The sequence below is a fragment of the Solanum stenotomum genome, chromosome 3, assembly GCF_019186545.1.
Source record: "Solanum stenotomum isolate F172 chromosome 3, ASM1918654v1, whole genome shotgun sequence".
Classification (NCBI taxonomy): Eukaryota; Viridiplantae; Streptophyta; class Magnoliopsida; order Solanales; family Solanaceae; genus Solanum; species Solanum stenotomum.
Window position 1 is genome coordinate 28,955,731 of NC_064284.1, and position 20,579 is coordinate 28,976,309.

General features: G+C 32.6%; 2 protein-coding genes across 2 annotated transcripts; both read left to right on the forward strand.

Annotated features, from left to right (window-relative positions):
* The first annotated feature begins 775 nt into the window (after positions 1-775).
* On the forward strand, positions 776-7,995 carry LOC125860665 (amino acid transporter AVT1A). The gene is made up of 12 exons (XM_049540666.1): positions 776-1,078; positions 2,141-2,421; positions 2,932-3,146; positions 4,167-4,190; positions 4,279-4,459; positions 4,566-4,785; positions 4,866-5,001; positions 5,104-5,123; positions 5,257-5,402; positions 6,994-7,037; positions 7,332-7,394; positions 7,593-7,995. The coding sequence occupies exons 1-12, from the start codon at positions 930-932 to the stop codon at positions 7,683-7,685; spliced, it is 1,572 nt and encodes a 523-aa protein (XP_049396623.1). The 5' UTR covers positions 776-929; the 3' UTR covers positions 7,686-7,995.
* A 7,270-nt stretch (positions 7,996-15,265) lies between these two features.
* LOC125857521 (uncharacterized) lies at positions 15,266-16,642 on the forward strand. Its single transcript, XM_049537126.1, has 2 exons — positions 15,266-15,876; positions 16,414-16,642. The coding sequence occupies exons 1-2, from the start codon at positions 15,358-15,360 to the stop codon at positions 16,474-16,476; spliced, it is 582 nt and encodes a 193-aa protein (XP_049393083.1). The 5' UTR covers positions 15,266-15,357; the 3' UTR covers positions 16,477-16,642.
* Positions 16,643-20,579: the final 3,937 nt, after the last annotated feature.

Here is a 20,579-nt window from a genome sequence, read left to right on the forward strand (position 1 = left end):
ATATAATTCCTTCTCTATAATTTATGTAATATCAAAGTTCGAATAGATATGATGTTTTTAAGAAATGAAAAACTTTACAAGTTGTTATTATAAATGTATTATAATATTATGTGCCTATATAAGAATATGAAATTTGATAAGTTGAAAAGGTCTCATATAGTCACGATTCTAGATAAGAAGATATTAAGATTGAAAATTATGGTAGAAAGATAGTCAAACGATGTCTAACTTCCTTATTAGTAGTCTTATTATAACTATACCACTGTCTTATTTTTTTTATTTCAATATTACCTTATATTTTTTTGTTATTTGTTGTTGTTTGTTCTCTTTTTAATTATTTAAAATGTTTTTTTCGCTACTTTAAGTATTTTACATGCTTGATTTTTATTATGCTTTACCTGAGGCAAGAGACTTTCTTAAACAACCTCTCTACCTTTTCAAAATACTTCTCCAAACTCTATGCGCGAAATTTCACTAGATATATTATTGTTCTTATTACTATTTAAAAATATGGAACTTGTGGTCTTAATTATTTCATAAGATTTGATTGTTATAAATTTTTATTAATAATAAAAAGACAAATTTGAGTAAAAAACACACTTGACACGTAAATAGAGAGGAGTTGTTTCATCCGATTAATAAAATTAGAGAAAAAAAGGAGTAGATCTGTTGCTGCTCCTTGTGTGTCTGTTTGTTATTTGTTTATGTTGTTGAGTCATAAGAATAATTTTTCTCCGTTGATTCTCATTCGTCCATTAAACCACCAATGACTCATCATACCATATGCAGAGAAACGTGGCCACTCCAATGATTCTGGAAATCTCGAAACGTATTCAAAAGGCCTCAATCAATGTCTTTTCTACAGCTCCTTCTCCACATGCACTGTAGTATATAGTTGTGAGTAGCTTTTTATTTGATTGGAAATAGCCATGTCAAAGAAGGATGAAGAATTTTTAGATTACTTAACGGAGAATGACTCAGATGATGTCGAAGCTAATAGCGTCAATATGAGTGACGATGACGACGATGATGATGATGATGCTCCATTTGCTTCTCAGCAATGGCCCCAAAGTTTCAGGTTTAAATTTACTTTCAACTTGTCCATCAATGATTAGGGAAGAAATCAATTTATTGTTTCTGTTTGTCTTGAATCTATGGATTTGTTTTATCTGAAATTGATTAGGCGATAACAACTGTGAAAAGGATCTGATGTAAATCCAATCTTATACCAGTAGGAAGTAACATAGGAACTTCATTCTTTTTTTCTTTTTCAATTGCTCTATGGCTGATATTCTGCCTTCGGCTGTGGGCTTTACTCCTCAAATGAAATTGATCTTGTTTGAAATTAGTTCTATGAAAAATACTTTAATATAGCATATCTGATATCAGCTTAAGGTTAAGCGAGTTACTTTGCATGAGTGGAGTGGTTGATTTAAATAAGAGAGAAATCAGGAAAAAATGGAGGACTAAGGATTAGGCCTTGTCCTCATACTCATCTTCAATGTGAGCACCCCCTCATTTTTTCGATACAAAAAGATTATTATGATTTGAGGAGGTACCTTGTATTGGTATGATGGCATTGCATTTGAATGACGTAGGATGGGACAAAGATGATTAGAATTATAGATTAAAGCTTAGATGTTATTGTATCGATGTCACTTTAAATGTATCTCTACAAATCAATGTTTGAAAAGGGTTTGGTTAGGTAGGCCAAGTTTGCGAGTGTGCAATTAAAGGTGTAGTTGGGAAATGGAAGGGATAGCCTATTAGAGAGGGTCATTCTGAAGTTCAAAGTCGAGTCAATGAGTCATGAAGAGAACAAAGTGGGAGAAGCCACTACAAGGCCTCCCAGGTTGGAGGGGCCATTGGGTGGACTTTACCATTACACCAAAGAAGAGGGAAAAGTGGGTGTTTTTGGATTCTATGGGAGGTGAGGGCTTATTGACTGTGTCTTTGAAGTTAGGCGCTGATAGACTATCCTGAAGAAAAGACAGTCACTTTTCATCTGTAGCTTTGGTGTTAAATGATTGAGTTTAGAACTCCACTATGAAAAATTATTTATCTTTATATAAAAAATCTTCTCATATTAGAAGGATGGAAGAGAAAACGTTTCTTATGCTACTCATATTTATGATGACAGAGAGACAATTAACTCATATACGATTGCCGCATCACCTAATTTCGGACTCATACGACGTGGATCCAGTATTATATCTGAATTCGATAGTAAAGGATTCTTGGACTCAGATTTGAGGACACATTTGCTCACTGAAAAGGAAAAAGTTCAGGAGCAAAATGTTGCAGATGGAATCTCAGTAACAAAAGCATCTTTGTCAGAGAAGGCTTCTTCTTTGCATGAGCAATTGACTGGGGAGCTTCCAATTCCCTATGGATGCAGCTTAACGCAGACTGTATTCAATGGTAAGGAAAACCTCAATGCTGTTCAGAATCCTTTCTTATGTTATATCAGTAGTTCAGAATCTTTGAGACTTTGACTATATAAAATGTGCAGGATGAATCAACTTCCAGTGAATAGATAGCTATACTATGGGATATACCTGAGAATAAATATACTTAGAAGTCAAATCTTAGTATTTGGAAATCAGAAGTTCTGAAGCTGCTAATAAGTGATATGTAAAGATTAACTTGTCCTTCATGTTTGTTGTTTCCCTTGGATCGCTTCCCCAATGTAGACCAAAAAACACTGTTATGGAAATGACAATTGTGGATCGTGTATTTCCAAGTCAACAACTTTATCATTTAAATAAAACTACTGCAATCTCTCTGCATGAAGATGCTGCTAGATCTGTTTAGTTTGATTTTTTGTTTGGAGAGGAAAAGAATTGGTTGAACTTATTACTTGATAGTAGTATTTAAGAGCTCTTTGTGCAAAGTTATTTCATATCCTGCTTCTCTTTTTATCTGACTTAGGTGTAAATGTCATGGCTGGAGTTGGACTGCTTTCTACTCCTTATACAGTGAAAGAAGCTGGCTGGGCTAGTTTGTTAGTGTTGGTGATTTTTGCAGTCATATGTTGGTACACAGCTTCTCTCATGAAACATTGCTTCGAGAGTAGGGAAGGAATCTTAACCTATCCCGATATTGGAGAAGCTGCATTTGGAAAATTTGGACGCATTATTATATCTGTAAGTTAGTTTAATCAGCAGTTGAGTGATCCTATGTGTAATCAGTTCCAAGTTTGAGCTGTGAGAATCTTGTGGATCAGTAATTTAAAGAACTAACTGTACTAGACCCTCCCTTTTATCCTAGTAATGTCGTACCCCTGTTACCCTTTGCTACTGGGACTGGATTTTCTTTATTTCTTATTTAGGTTAATTGAAAACTCTTTGTTTAATAATTAACCGCAAATCAGTTGAATGGCAATTAACTATTTTGTGTGTTTATGTCCATGATTTCTCACACCTATTTTCCAGCCAATCCTCCTTCTAAGCTACTATAGGCGACGAGAGGGAGTTGCTCGGATGGTAAGCACCCCTTACTTCCAACCTGAAGGTTGCGAGTTCGAGTCACCAAGGGAGCAAAAAGGGGTGGGAGCTCCTAGGGAGGGTGAAAAAAAAAGAAGCTACTATAGGCGCCTTTTCCGGTTGGGAAATCAATTGTTTTGCCTCTTTGCTTCATTCCACTAATCCACATATTAAGAAAATCAATATTATCAACCACATTCTGTTTGCCTTTCATCTACTTGGATAGATAAGAGATCAAAGAAAAATCTCTGGCGTATCAAGCTAGTTGTTTGATACCAAAAAAGCCTGTCAATAACAGCAATGTCCTTATTAACCCTACCATTCCAACTATGTGAACTTCATTTGCTTCCGTTAGTTGAAAATGTTATTACATGTTAGATCAATTCATTTCATGGAGTGGGAACAAAATGTTAATTTTAACCAGTAAATGTAGCTTTCTGAACTACTAGCGTATATTTGTTCAGATTGGCTGGCATTTTGTGATTTTCTGGGGGAGTTGCTATTCATGGTGCCTACATGGAGTAATACTGGCCCTCTTATTGGCCTAAATATAAAGTTACTTTGCTGAAACTATAAGAAAGTGATTTTTGCTTACATGAATAAAGAGAAATTTGGTTGCTCATTGTGGATCATTCGTCTTTCCTGACAATATTCTGATGCTATTCTGCTATTTCTTTGCAGATTATCTTGTACTTGGAGCTATATGTAAGTGATGATTGAACTTAGACTCTAGTTTTATTGTTCGCCTAGACTCCTTAAAATCAGACCTCTAATATTTGTTCAACTGATGCAGTCATATTGTGTAGAATTTATAATTTTGGAAGGAGATAACCTTACTAGCCTTTTTCCTGGATCTTCACTGAACTTGGGAGGCCTTAAACTTGATTCAATTCACTTCTTTGGGATTCTGGCTGCCCTGATTATTCTGCCAACTGTTTGGTTGAGGGACCTTCATGTAATATCATACCTCTCAGGTGCTCCTTTGAACAACATAAAGCACTCACATTGCTTCAAACACCAGTACTCTTGGCATAGATGGTTTTCAACCATCATCTGAGAATCTTATTGACATTTTTGCAGCCTGTGGGGTCTTCGCAACCATGATAATTGTTCTGTGTGTGATTTTCCTTGGTACGGTGGATGGAGTTGGATTTCACAATACCGGTCAGGTTGTGAACTGGAGTGGTATTCCTTTTTCTATCGGAGTGTATGGTTTTTGTTACTCTGGGCACTCAGTGTTTCCAAACATCTACCAATCTATGGCTGACAAGTCAAAATTCAATGTTGCACTTATAATATGGTATGGTTTTCTACTTGTTGAACTGCCTTACGCATTCTCATCTATTGTCTTTTGAGGACTTGCACTTTCTTATTATGCAGCTTTATTCTGTGTATTCTCATATATGGAGGTGTTGCAATGATGGGGTATCTCATGTTTGGTCAAAGCACATTATCCCAGATAACTTTAAATATGCCGGATAATTCAATTGCTTCAAGAGTTGCAGTATGGACCACTGTATGTGCTCTCTATTCCCCACCTTCCCCCCAAAATAAATAAATACCCTGAATCTTATTTTCCTATCATTCATTTTTATGTATATTTTTCTCTACCATGCAGGTTATCAGCCCGTTCACAAAGTATCCTCTTTCACTGTCAATTGTTGAATTTCCTTTTTCCTGGAATATTAGTTTACACTTTAGATTGCTTGAGTCAACAAAATAGATAATTATTCATATCCTATGGTTTTCCTTAAAGTTCACACTTGCACAGATATGCGTTGCTGATGAATCCCTTGGGAAGATGCATAGAGGAATTGCTGCCCGAGAGAATTTCTAGTAGTCTCTGGTGTTTTATTCTCTTAAGGACAGTGCTTGTCTTTTCTACAGTATGTGTTGCATTTCTTCTCCCCTTTTTTGGTACGTAACATTCTCTTTCATTTATGATCTTTAACTTAATATTTTAAACGCCAGTTAGTTCACCTAAGGCTATTCTCAAGTAGCTATTAGCAAGGACAATGCCTCTAGTTTTGAGATAAAATTGCCATCTTTTATCAGAGTTTAAAAAGATTATCTACATTACTTGGGGTTTTATAAATGCACATCACTTCCTTCTACGTAATTAAAAGAAAAAAACCTAAGACTCTCCTATCAGCTTATGATACTTGTTCTTTATACATATAATCTGGAAATCCTGAATAATCTGCATCAAGTCCGGTTTATTCTGGCACGTTCTAGTCCATTACCATAAGTTTGTCTTTGAAAGCAAATTAGTTTTCTAAAACAAGAGCCCCTCTTCTTCGTAAAAAAAGAAACAAGAGATCCTCAAATAGCATACTTATTCCTGCACAAATATACAAGTCTTTAACTGAACTAGAAAAGTTTTGGGCAGACATGTGATCTAATGTTAGTGGAACAACAATTTAACCTTAAATCCAACTAGGTGGTCTCGTCGATATGATTTTTGTGTGGCTTTGTTGTTAGTTAAGTTTGAATTGGCCAACATGAATCCTTTATCCCTTGTATTGATCTCAACATATGCATTTCTACAGCATACATTGTTTGGATATGTTAAGACCTTGGGAGCTCAGTATTCACCATATGAAACTTTGTTGGGCTCACAATTGCTTTATTCTGATTTTCACTTTGTTAAGAGTATCATGTATACACATCTCGTAGCAGTGCTCCATTTCATCTATCCTAATTTAATTATATGCTGCATTTTCATCTATTATCAGTGCTCCTAGAAGACTGAGAATTTAAGGCTGGTACTATCCCGTCTAATCTCATTTTACCTCCAAAAAAGAGAGGGGGGAAATTATGGAAATCACAGTCAATAGACTAAATCCAAGTCAACTTTTTAGTGATGTATTGTGTTTCTAATATCAAAATTGAACGAATTAACCAAATCTCCCTAGGGCCAATTGCTCTTCTAGTTGCAAATATTACTGCTGTCACTTGCTTTGGTTTGTGTGACAATTCTGGGATAATATTCAATAGAGTTCATAGATATTTATATAAATCATATTAGAGCTTGTATGACTAAGATTAGCTGTATGAAGCGTTCTGATCTGGGTTCTTTACAATTTTGTTGAAAACAAGCTGACACGAAGATTCAGCATTGCTGGTTAAATAAGAAGCTATTATAGATAGGATAAGGATGACGTAAATATGGAGGTTCAGAAAGATATGTTTTAAATAGGCCCCAGAAAAAAATGGTTTTGATGTATATTACGCACATATATTGCCCATAACAACCGGAATAATTTGCTTGGATGTTTTTGGTTGTGCTTGCACCATTTTAAATCCATTAAGATATGGATTGCATTTGGAATAACAAAGTAATATGGAGAGTTTAAGCTGTGATGGAAGCTCTTCCTCTGTGAATTGCATTCCTAAAGCACCAAATTCATACATCAACCAAAAAGCTTCGCCTTAGGGGATTTTGGTTGATTAAATAATTTTATGCGACAACTTCTAATTCCACAGTGATAAATCATCTTTGTTCCAGGTCTTGTGATGGCTCTGATTGGTTCTCTTCTTAGTATACTGGTGGTAAGCTCTTTCCCAGTTTTATTGGATCCTGAACTTATGTTCTTCATATCACTGATGATACCCTTTTTCATATATATGCAAACTTTCAAAGCTTGCTTTCAGTTTCAATTGTCCAAAGCTTATTTTACCTATGTAGTGCAACCTAATTTACCTTTGCTGTACTACACTATGTTCCTCCCTAATATTTAGATGTTCGGGTGGATATCTCCACTGATTATTTAATTTCTGCTCATCTCTTTATCATTTTTTATTCTAAGGAGTATACGTCAGCTCCTAATTTCTTCTTTTTTTCAGTCTGTAATAATGCCAGCTTTATGTTACCTAAAGATCATCGGAAAGAAAGCAACAAGGACACAGGTATCTTTGTTGACATCAACTTTTAGCTTGTTTAACAAACCATAAACTGTTTCGCGGTTTTGCTTACTAGTTACAGAATATGACTAAAATACGAGAACATATCATTTCCAGTTTCCCATTTTCTTGATTACTATTAATTTTTGTTGGTGTAACATTTGATAGTCTCAATAACATCACCTATGTTTGACATGTTTGTAGAGGGTGTTTAGCATCACCGTTATTGCAGTTGGCATTGTAAGTGCTGCTCTTGGAACTTACTCCTCACTGTCAGGAATCGCAAACAAGTATTGAAGTAAAGCCTAACCACACACACCCCAGACCCCCTTTTCTTTAGGGTGGGGGTGGATATGTTTGCCATAAAACATTCTTATTTACTGTCCTGTACTTTCGATGATCTTTCCCAAATATTATCCATCTTCTTCTCAGTTTCACTTTATAGTAACTTTACGACCCCCTATTGCTTTATAATTATGGGGTATCTTTCTCAGTGTGTATTAGCTGCTAGTGTTTCAAGTAGAAAGTATCTGTTGCATTATAGAGTAAACAACATAAACTAGGATGTTGAGTTGATCAAAATAATCTTATGAGACGTTGTAAAATATATACATGGTATATATCTGTACTTGTGCTGAGGGTAAAAACCCTATATGGTAAGGTCATAATTAATTAGTTTATAGTTTTCTATTTTTCATCTACTTGCATCAAGTGAACGAAATGACGGATGTGAGTTGTCAATAATTTTTTTTTCATAATTTTGCACAAAAAGCAAAAAAAGAGGAGAAAAAAAAATAAAGAGGTAGAGAAGAAGATGCCAACCCAAGAATTCCAACAAATTATTTGAATTCATACGCCTCTTCTATTTTTATAATATTTATATTAATACATGACCTCAACAGATCTGTAGATATCATTAACATTTTTCTTTCATGATGAATATTAAAGGTGGTAAATTAAGACGAGTTTTTGTAACAACACAATTGCATATGAAAAAGTGGGATAGTAATAACTATTTTTGATATACCTTTTATGCATTAAATTTTGATATAATATCATAAATTATTATTGATATTTTTTTGCAGAAAAATGAATTAAAATGTCAAAAAAATTGAGAAAAAAAAGATAAATACAAATCTAGGCCATAGAGAAATGTCACATCACCTTATCTTCATTTAGCTTTATTATATATTACCCCTCAACTTTGTTTTATTAGTTGACTTTACCCTCGCCGTTAAAATGAAGTTAATTTTACCCCTCCCGTTACTAATTTCACCAAATTTACCCCTCAATTGGATGGAAAACCCAAATCAACTAAAATTATCCAATTTCAAATAAATGACCCGATTTTCTCTTTTAATCCGAACCCGACCCATTTATATCAAATTAGAACCCTAAACCCATCTCTCTAATCTTCTCCATCTCCTTCTTCCATTGAAACACATACTACTAAAATTGACAGCAAATGTTCTGTAGTTAAACTCATGCATATTTGTCCTTCCTACTAAAATTGCACCACTATTTCGTAATTTTGACACAGAAACCCCATCTGCCTTCACCTGGCAAACCTCATGAAACCATTTAGAACCACCTGCACTTTTTAACAGGGAAAAATGTTCAGCTAAAAATGACAGAGATATTTACGGAGAAAATATGAAGTTAAACAAATACCCGGATGAAAATAGCAATCACTGTCATCCTTGACTGCAATGAAAATTCCATCCAAGATTGACAGTGGGTTTCCCCCATGACCACATTCAATAGAGGAAGTATATGAAGAAGATTAGAGAGATTTAGCACACTAGTGTGGTCGGAGCTTGGAGCTCGTTCAATCATCGGATTTTGCTTTTCTGCGGGCAGATCTAAAACTATGTTATTGCTTGCTTGTTGAGCCTAGGCGGATATGAAGTTGTGGCTGTTGTTTTCGAGCCTTGATTCTCGCCTGATTGTGTTGTTGGTTTGATCTGTTAGCGGTGTTTCAGTTGTTTTTCAATGGGGTTTTGGTCGGGGTTTTGTTGGTTGGTTGTTTGGAGGTCGGAGAACTGGTGGTCTGGTGGTCATTTGTTGGTTGTTTTAGCTTGGGTGATGGAGGTTTGGGTTCTGGTGGGTTGAAGTGTGGTTTTACCACTGGATTTTGGCGTGGAGAGGGTGGTGTTTGAGAGTTGGTTTAGGTCGGTTTCGCGGTTGTTTGAATGATTCCGGCGGTGGGTGGTTTGGTTAATGTTGTTCCAGCTTGGAACTGGCCGAAAATGGAGAAGAAAGGTCTTGTTGTCTTCATCGGAAAGTAGAGGAAAATGGGTTTGTTGTTAATGTTTTCTGCTTGATGTTGTTTCTGGTTTTTGGGGGTTTTGAGTGGTGGTTTCAGGTGGTCGTTTGGAGGTTGTTTTGGTGGTGTTTCGCCGGAAAATGGAGAAAATGAATGGGGATTGCCGTAGCTTGATTTGGGGTTTTAATTTGGTATAAATGGGTCGGGTTCTGATTAAAAAGAGAAAAAAATGGGTTATTTAATTGAAATTGGGTAATTTTAGGTGATTTGGATTTTTCATCCAATTGAGGGGTAAATTTGGTGAAATTAGTAACGGGAGAGGTAAAATTAACTTCATTTTAACGGCGAGGGTAAAGTCAACTAATAAAACAAAATTGAGGGGTATTTTTGACCCTTTACCCCTATATATATAGATTGACATATTTGTACTACATATTTCACATTGTTTTATGTCTACATAGAAAAGCGTCCCACAACTCTTAATCAGCTGGTTGATTTTTTAGTATCTATTATTTGCATACACAATGCAATGCAATGCAAGTTTTCCGCAATTCAAGTTCTCCCTTCTTCGTTTGCTTTAGTGACTGTTGCTATTATGTATTGATTGATTTCAAATAGACAAAATATTATTTGCCTCCTTTGTAGTTTTATATTTTATAAGAGAAAAAATATAAAATGACACCTGAATTTGTCTCAAATTTTAAAAAAGACACCTTATTATGCAGGCGTTCTATTACCCCACTAAACAATCTTGAACTGATATAATTACATAATTTTTTCCACCTTACATAGAGAGTGTGTGCACTCTCTCAAAGAGAGTGAGCAACCGAAAATAATTAGTATAATTTTATTTTTTACAAGTATTTTATTATAAAATATATTTTCTTATTGTTTTAACTTTGGTTCCTTATTATTTTTTCTCTTTCTTTCTTCTTTCTTCTTCAAAAATTCATTGTCATCTCCATTATATTGAAGATTCTTATTTTCAATGTCATCATTTTTACCACAACTTCATTCTTTTTTTACTACTATTAGTTTTATTCTCTTTAATTTTAAAACTTTATCTAAATATTTTCTTACATTTCAAACAATTTGATAAACCCATTAGATTTCAAGATGATTAGGAGGTATCATAAAGTTTATTTTATCCGCTTTCAATCAAGTTCTTTCAATTTTCGGGGAACTCATTGATTCTTTTGAAATTATGATTTCTAATTTTGAAGTTATATGAAAATAAGTAATTGATGATACCTTCAAAATTTTAAATTTTCTTAGAAAAATAATTAGTTTTGTTATCAATAATTCAATAAAGTCTAGAAAATAGTATGAATTTTTTTTTAAATAAAAAAATCACTGAAATAAAAAAATTGATTGGATAAGAAGAAGAAAAAGAAAAGAAAAAAAAGGGAGAGGGGTTCAACTTAACGTGGGAGGTGAAGAAAAAGAAAGAAAATGGAGAAATGGATCAGCTTAAAAGTCGGGGTGGAAGATGAAGTGGTATTTAAGATGAAATCAAAATTAAAATAAGTCAAAACTAAAGAGAGAGAGAGAAAGAAAAAACTTAAAATGAAAAAAAAATACATTTTAATTAAATCAACACGTGTCATGTAATGATTGGTATGTGAACACACTTGCTTCTTAAAATCTGAGGCTGATCAAAAAATGATATAATAATATCAGTTCATAATTGTTTAGTGGAATAATAGGACGGTTGCAAAGTTAAGATGTTTTTTTTGAAAATTCAGGACAATTTCAATTACATATGACTTTTGAGGGGCAGTTCTTTCGATTTAGAAGGAGAAGTATAACATATATTCTATATATATATATATATTTATATATGTGTAACATGATCTTGTCTTCCTTTTCTATAGATAATTCTTGATCTTTATGCCGTGTATATATATATATATATATATGCATTACATCATTTTGATAAAGCAATCCCATAAATAGAACAAGCTTATTTGCATGCTAGCTTAAGATCTACAAAATTCAGTGTAGCTATACATGAAATGAAAATGCATCGCATAAATGAATATTTTAAATATAAAACTGCTAAAGTGTAAATATATACCACATAAAGAGAATATTTGAAGGCATAGAAATTAATTAGTAGTACTGTAATTGCGAGAGATTAATGCACAATAAATATTTTTGGAATTAGAAGTTACACAAATAAAAAAACTGCCATTATCAATACAGTGTTTAATTAGATATAAAAAACTGTTAGGTACGGAATTTGAAATGATTAACCTGTGAAGTGGGATGGCAAATGATTAATATCGCTCCTTTACCATGTAGGGACATATGGAATATTTATGGTTTGTTATTTTATCTAATAAATGGAATGAATTAAGAAAAATATGTAAAAAAAAAATGAGGAGAGAATCGTGTCACATTACCTTGTTTAGATATCTACATTTATATTTATATTATACAAAATTTATGAGTTTTATATATAGACATATATATAAATTTTATAATTAGAAGAAGATAAAAAAAAATGTAAAAATAAATAAAATTATTGTGTGAGTTATGGATAATTACAGCTTGTAAATTGACATATAAAAAGTTTTTGGTATAAATGTTCCCCATTAATAAAATGTAGATTAGTAATAAATTAAGTAATCTAGGTTTATAATAAAATAATTAATTTAAATAGGAAAAAAGGTCAAAAAATAAATACAAATAGAAGTCATAGAGATATCTCAAATCACATTGTCTATGTTTATCTTTTATATATAAATATATAAATTGAAGGTATAAAACATATTTTAAGAATAATACATTCAAATTCTAAATATTATTTATAAAAAAAATATGTGTTTAAAATATGATTAGCTACCTTATTAGACATACATCCGTATCATATATACTAACTTTACCTCTATTTTCAAACAATTACATATATTATCACTTTTAATATTTTATACCATATATTATTGAATATACTATCACATACTCATATCCCTTAAAATTAGTTATTTGCACAATTAAACCATCCAAATTCAAGCTTTCATGTTAATCAATTCTCTCTCTCTCATCAACCTTCATCTCCACCGTACCATTGTTTTCTCTCTTTCTTCCTTCTTTGCCTATGAATTCCACCATTAAACCTTTACAATTGAAATCTAAAATAACAACACAATAATTTGAAGTTTGTGTCTATTTAATTATTTTCAAAGTCATGTATCCTTGATAGATTTCAATTAAGGCAAAAGTACTCATTACCCCCCTGAACTTGAAGCTTTTTATATGGTGTACACCTAAACTAAATTTTGTTTTAATTACCCCCCCAACTTGTTTATTCCTCCGTCGCGTACACCTTTTTCATCCACATACTCCTGTTGTGACTGCACGCGCGCGACAGCTGTCTAAATTGGTGATGTGGATTTCCACCTGGATAAATAACAGCCACCTGGATAAATTAACATTGCAAAAAATAAATTTCTTAAATTTAAAATTCATTGTTTAAAATTTATTTTTGAATATGGGCTGATTTCGCGGAACTCCTTCTAGATTTGGGTTTTCTAGACGTGAAGTTGGTCGATTAAATTTCAAATTTGTCTGAAATTCTTACCAAGTAAGTGTTAATCTTTGTTTCCTTTACTTTTCATTTACATTTTGCCCTATTTTTCGTTTTAAATATGCCAAATATTAAAGAAAAATGGAGATTTTACATTTTTTTTACCGTTGTAGCTTTGTGATGTGGCAAAAAATCACTTCCTCACGCGCCTAATAGAGTGTGTGCTCAATTTCTACTCCAGGTGGACGAAAAAGGTGCACGCGACAGAGGAATAAACAAGTTCGGGGGGTAATTAAAACGAAATTTAGTTTAGGTGTACACTGTATAAAAAGCTTCAAGTTCAGGGGGGTAGTGAGTACTTCTGCCTTCAATTAATTGTCTTCTAATTTTTAAAAGTGAAGGTAAAACTCCATTGATTTAGAGTTATTCTTATTTTTTTTACATGACTAGTGATTCTCCAAATGAGAAGAGTGTCATCTATTGTTGTTCGGAAAACGGCATAAAAATTACCAGCTTAAATTTAAAAAACCAAAAATGCAACAACGTTGATAAACTTTAAGGAGGAAAAAGATGAGAAATAGACTTTTTGGATCGGATTGAAATTATTGATGTATCTGACACATTATCAATGTATTTGACACATTATTGATTAAGATTATATGTATTCATTTTCTTTAATCAGTGTATCTAATTAGGTGTATATGTATCTGAATAAATATACACATATATTGGAGATTTACGCATGTAACTGACACATTATTGAATTAAGATTATATGTATCAATTTTTTTTTTATCAATATATCTAATTGAGTGTATATGTATCTGAATAAATATAAGCATGTATTGGAGATTTACGCATCTATCACACATTATTGTTGTAATCGACACATTATTGAATTAAGATTATATGTATCTAATTTTTATCATTGTATCTGATTAAGTGTATATGTATCTGCCAACATATACACACGCATCTGAATAATACTCCCTCAATTCCATATCAATTGAATTTTTGAGGTGTTTCACACCCTTTAAGAAAAGTAGATTAACACATAAATTAAACATAGTTTTCCATTTTTACCCTTATTAATTATTGTCAAATTTATTGAAGTCATCATATTGGAAATCCCAATGAAGGGTAAAATTGAAAGAATACTCTAAAAGTAGTCTTAAAAACTGAACAATTAAGTTAATTTGAAAAATAAAAAAATATCTCAAAAATTTAATTAATATGAAATGGAGAGAGTAGTTAAGAAGTCTAAACTTTGCTTTGCTGAAAAAAGAGAGAATCTTTTGATTATTCTTTAGAAATTATGACATGCCATATCCTTTAAAGTTGTTTCCTGATTTTTCCTTAATTAATGATTTTTTGGCTTTTAATCATATTTCTTAATTAAACACATTCACTAATTAATGACTTTCAATTATATCCCTTAATTACTATTTTCTCCGTCACATTTTATATGTCACCTTTTTACTTTGCACTTGCATTAAAAAAATGATGTAACTTTACCCTTCTACCCTTATTTAATTTTTTTGGAACTCAAGTTTTCAATCAATGAATATGAATTAATTTATTTTGATTAATTAATTTAACCAATGAACATGAATTATTTACTTAGTTTTTCTACGTTGGTCAAATGTATATTTTCAAGGCTAATAACTCACAAGGATAAAAAATGAAGAATATGATAATTTATGCATTGATTTTATGAAATGACAAGTATTATGAACCAACTATTTATAGAAAAGGATGACATATAAAATGGGACGGAGGGAGTACTTGATACGAGATACTGTATCTAAGATCCAAAATATAATAAAAACTATAATATTGCAAACTATTATCAATCTAAGTAATTATATCTTAAAATAATAAAATTTGTGTAAATTACCCAAAATATTAAATTTTTCATGACCGTCCACTTAGTTTTCTAAATAAGTAAGTACACATAGAATCTATGTTTTCTAAGGAAATTTCTAAATTTGTTATTCAAAGTAGAATCATATTTAAATTTCAAACTGAAAAAGCAAGAAAATAATATATAGTATGTGCATTTATAATAAAAAGGGAACAAAAACAGAAAGAGAAAGGAATTGTTCTCTTCCTTTACCAGTTTACCTTGGATCCTCTCTCCCTAAACCCTAACCTTAACAAAATTCCTCTTCAGAAATGGCATCAATGCATTTCACTCTCTTCACAATCTTCCTTCTTTCATCATCATCAGCTTCACCTTTCTCCATTTCTGTAAAAAACAAATTTGCTTCTTTTTCATCATCTTCAATTTATGATGTTCTTAACTCCCATGGACTCCCTGTTGGTCTTCTACCTAAAGGAATTAACAATTTTTCAATAGATCCATCATCAGGTCGATTTGAGGTACATCTACCGCAGTCCTGTGCTGCCAAATTCGAAACCCATTTACGTTATGATAGTACCGTGTCGGGTATCCTAAATTATGGTCAGATTTCAGAAATTTCTGGTGTAGCGGCTGAGGAACTCTTTCTTTGGTTCTCTGTTAAAGGGATCCGTGTTGATATTCCTAGTTCTGGGTTGATTTATTTTGATGTAGGAGTTGTTTCTAAGCAGTTTTCGCTTTCTTTTTTCGAGATTCCACGTGATTGCACCATTACAAATGATGGGTTGCTGGAAGATCTCATTTTGTTCGATAATCGTGGGAGAATTGTGGAGGTTTGATACCATTTATTTCGTATTTGTGCTTGCTGAATCTTAAATTACCCAAAACCTGGATGTTTAATTATTTTGGTAGTATAACTTGTTAATAATTCTTCGCGTTTGAAAAAGACTTGAACGTTGATATATACCATTAGCATTGACAAAAGAATTCATGTGATGTTGCTTTTGCTTTGAGTATTCATGAGCCATTTGAGGTTCTTGTCTTTTCATATTCTTTTTATAGGTCTAAATCCCCCAAATTGCAATTGAATATAGATGCACTGTATGTATTGATTGCTTGTCTAGTATCTCTATGTTTATTTTCCCTCGTCAGTTGAATTTTGCTCGATGTATGAAGAATAACATGCTCTGTTCATCAGGGCTGTGGTATTTCAATTTTGGTTAAATATTGAGATTCTTTCCTTCCTTATCCTTTTTTGTTTAAAATGTGATATGAACGTTAACAATCTCAACTGATGAAAAGTGTACTGGAATGATCTTAAATTTCTCAATCTTGACTTATAAAAAGAATTCTTATTCATTCTGTTGCAGAACCTATCGAGGAAGTTGATTAAAGAACGTCTGGGAAATAGCAAGGCCAGGGCTGTATCCTAAATTAGAGAGAAAGAAAGCTTAGTGAAGGATTTGGACATGTCGATGAATTACTGGTTCTTCCTCAAGGAGCATATCCAAGAGTCCATTTTTTCTCCTTTGTGTGCTTGCTATATCTGATATTCACATCATAGAGTTTCCCCGTAAATGCTTCAGTATACTCAGTGTCGTGGCATGTTGTTGATATTGAAAACTTCAAGGTAATGGTAACCTGAATCCTCCAAGTGATGTATGAATAGTATATTACTTAGTTTGTAGATGTATGTATAGTTATTACAAGTGTATGATTTTGTTCTAACCATATATACGATCTGGGATAATTTTAAGTTTTGTAAATTGAAAAAGTGATGTATGTCTGAAAATGAAGTTGAGATTATTGTTGTGCTAATTCAACACCTTGCAGTGGTTTGAAGTGTGACAAGCTAATGAGGTATAACTTTGAAGTCAAATAACATGTCATTTTGTTTCCAGTTGTACTGTTTTACGATTAAGGAAACTAGTACCATATCGGGATTATAGTGTGATCTTGCTTACCACGTAAGATTTGATTATATGATGACACTTATGGTCATCAGAAATCTAAAGCAAAGCATATTTTCATGAGCTGATTATGCCACCCCTGCACTTACGTAACGTGATAGATGTATATATTTTCCGATGTCGTTGATTGTTTGTCAACTGGTTATGGGGAAACCTGCACATCTTTTATGTAGTTGCAAGTGCATAAAGTTTTAAACATATTAGCATAATCATTTGATTAGTGTTTGGAGGAAGCTCAGCAGTCTCCTTCAGAGATGGAATGTTTATTATTATTACCATATGAATGGGTTATTTGCAAATTCTTCTCCCTTAGCTGCAACTCTGCTCAAGTTTTCAGAGTTTGTGGTGACTTTCTGAATAACTCGTTGGAGGTAAAAAATAATGCCACGTTGAATTCTTTAACCACTAATTAAGTCAAACATTATATTGTTGTTGTTATAAATCCATTGAACTAAGTGGATTGTCCATTGAGTTTATCCATGAATTACTTGAATTCATGTATTCAGATTTCTAAGGTGATATGATCCATTTTGGATAACTATGTACCTATTTGTTTGGGCATTTAACATGATGACCTTTGGGGTGATATCTCAACACTATAAATAGAGATATCATTTACCATTCATCTATTTATCCTGGCTTCTTCTCTTTATAGTTATATTGTTACGAGCATAATTTATAACACTTCACCAACACAAATGTTCTACTCTTGAGAAACTAATATCTTGAGGGAAAATTGTTCAAGATAATGGTTATGGAATTCTTCATGATGAACCGTTCATTTTGAAGCTTTTGCTTTATAAGCACATTAGATATTTATAAAACCACACAAGATATTCAATCTTTTATTTTAATATAGCTAGAAATGTTGAAAGTGTAGGGATATTTTTGTGGGTGAACTTTTAAGAGGTTCACGTTGTGCTCCATGGGGAAATTTGTTCATCCATTTCACAGACTTTTGATATTTATGAAGTATGAGCACAATTGTCAATACAAAAATTTCTGAAGGTTGTGCTAATTTTTTCCTTCATTGTGATTAATTTCTTTGTCATGATACTTGAATTTTGAAATAATTGTATCTTTAAAGTTTCAATGGCGAGTGTTATGGCACTTTGGTCCTTTATATTATTGGTTGAGGGTAAGACGGTGGATTCAGGTTCCATCGCACGAAAAGGATAAGATATCAGGTTAAAGTCTGGATGCACCATAATGAAAAATGTTTGAGGGTAAGACAGTTGATTCAAGTTCTATTGCATTGAAAGGGTAAGACATCAATTTGAATTTTGATGCACCACGTTGGGTTCATGTCCCACCGATTTATGACCTAAGACGACTTTATATGGATGAGACGTTGGATTAAAGTTCTAATGCACCATACTGATGATTTAATGATGACTATGACAAACTAATTGTATTTTTATGAGAAGTCATGAATTTCGCCCAATTGGTTTGCTCCATTCTCTTATGTGAATGTGGTATCTTTCAAAGGTTAAAAGTAGTTCTTGTGATTTGGTATGAAAGGTCATTTGACACTCAAATTTTTTTGGACCTAACCTAGTAAATTTTATAAATCGGCCTCCATCAAAATAAAAGAATATAAAGTGGTGGTTCACTTTACCTTTCAAAGTGATGTTGAGGTAGGTCATATAAATATATCAAATATAAAGGTATGACACGTATAAATGGTTGTGGTCAACTCATGAAGAGATTGTAACTTGTACTAAGCATCGTGAATGTTTGCCCTTTCTTGAAAGTGAATGTGTCAAAATATGAAGAGAAAAAAAAATATATGAATAAGAACATATCGTATGGTTGGAAATATGCCACAACTCACCTCTACGGGAGGTTTGAGAGAAATAAATAAATTTTATATGGTAGGAATGGTCAATGGTCGTGTACGTTTATACGTCATAAATATTATGTTATGTTTATTGTGAACTACCAAAAGAGCAAAAGAAAGAAGTAATATTTCTTGCCTATAAAGGTTGTGTCCATGACCAAAATAATATTATTGTGTGACAATACAAATTTGTCATTGATTGTGTACCTATGGTACAACAAAAGTAAAGCAAGAAACATGTCTTGCTTGCTTGTAATAATTTTGATCATGACAATAATAATACAATTTTCTCCTTGAAGGCTCCTTGAAGGAGATGCTCACCATACGGATGGTGTCATATGTGATAGTACACAAAATTAATTGCAAGCTCTAACGAGTTATGTTATTATTGGAGAAATGATATTGGGGTTGTAGTAAGTCTTAAAAGAAACTTTTTAAGTTTTGGATGAATTGAAAAAGAAATATTGAGGCTATAAATTACGAAAATATTTAATATTTTCAGATTACTACAATCGAAGCGGGTTATAAATATTTATGTAAAAAGGTTACCCATTTTTTTTCTTCTTGTTTGTTGCACACAAAAATGGGCATGCTGATGAAATCACATGCAAAAGTAAACTATAAGTGTACTGGAATAAAAATCAGTTGGCATGATCGGTTGGCCATATTGATTAAAATATGATGGAAAAATAATTGAGAATTCACATAGTTATATATTGAAAAAATAAAATATTCTTCAAAAAATTCTCTTGTGCTGCTTATTCTCATGAAAAAATTATATTGTACCAGCTAAGGTTGAGATTGTATTCCTTGAAATTATTTGGAACATATAGAAAAGTGAATATGGGCTCGTTCACCTACTATATGGACCGTTTATTATTACGATTTAATAGATGCAATTATAGTATGGTCACATGCATGTTTGTTATCAACTTTCAATTTGATTTTTGTTAGGTTATTGGCTCGAATTGTGAAATTATGAGCAAAGTTCCAAATTATAAAGTTATGTTGATAAATGATAATGCTAGTTAGTTTAGCAGAAATTGTATACCTCCAATTATAGCTAAATCATTGGTTACGAGAACAAATCTCTAATTTTTTTTTTTGGTATGAGATTAATTTATTTAACATGTAACAGCACTTGTACGCATCAAGTCAACAAAGGCCCCCAATCAAACTTGGTTCAGGATCAGAAACCAAATAATCTTCATCTAAAATGTTCAATGTGCGATTATGATGTAATGACCCTAAAGGCCATTTTTGGAAATTTTCATAAAATGACCGTTTTACCCCTCCCGATAGTTGCCCCGAGTCCTAATTGTTGTATTTTCGAAATTGGTTTGAAGGAAAATTGATGAAAAGTTGAGTTTTTAAGAGTTAAAGTTTGGTTAAAAGTGTTATTTCGAGTCATTTGGAGTTTCGAGACTCGAATCGGATTTCCGTCAATTCCAGCAGTTTTAGAATGTCGGAACGGGTCTATGAGAATTTACGGAGTCGAATTTGGAGTTAAAACGAAGATTTGAGGTCCTAAGTTGCAAAAATTGTGAAATTTTGATCAAAAGTTGACTTTGGTCAACAAACGATGTTTCGGTGCTCGAAATGAAATTCCGAGGGCACCGTTGGATTCAGGGGGTGATTCTAAGTCTAGAATGAGTCTTGATTGAATTTTTAGATGCCCCGAGTGAGTTTCAAGTTTTTGAGCCTAAAGTTAGTTTCTTGACGCCTT

What these genes read in the sequence shown, in the direction of transcription:
- LOC125860665 (XM_049540666.1), top strand. Translation starts at nt 930, where the DNA reads ATGTCAAAGAAGGATGAAGAATTTTTAGATTACTTAACGGAGAATGAC. An exon ending in TGTAATATCATACCTCTCAG is followed by an intron (nt 4,460 to 4,565) that starts GTGCTCCTTTGA and finishes ACATTTTTGCAG; the next exon opens with CCTGTGGGGTCTTCGCAACC. An exon ending in AATGTTGCACTTATAATATG is followed by an intron (nt 4,786 to 4,865) that starts GTATGGTTTTCT and finishes CTTATTATGCAG; the next exon opens with CTTTATTCTGTGTATTCTCA.
- LOC125857521 (XM_049537126.1), top strand. Translation starts at nt 15,358, where the DNA reads ATGGCATCAATGCATTTCACTCTCTTCACAATCTTCCTTCTTTCATCA. An exon ending in ATCGTGGGAGAATTGTGGAG is followed by an intron (nt 15,877 to 16,413) that starts GTTTGATACCAT and finishes ATTCTGTTGCAG; the next exon opens with AACCTATCGAGGAAGTTGAT.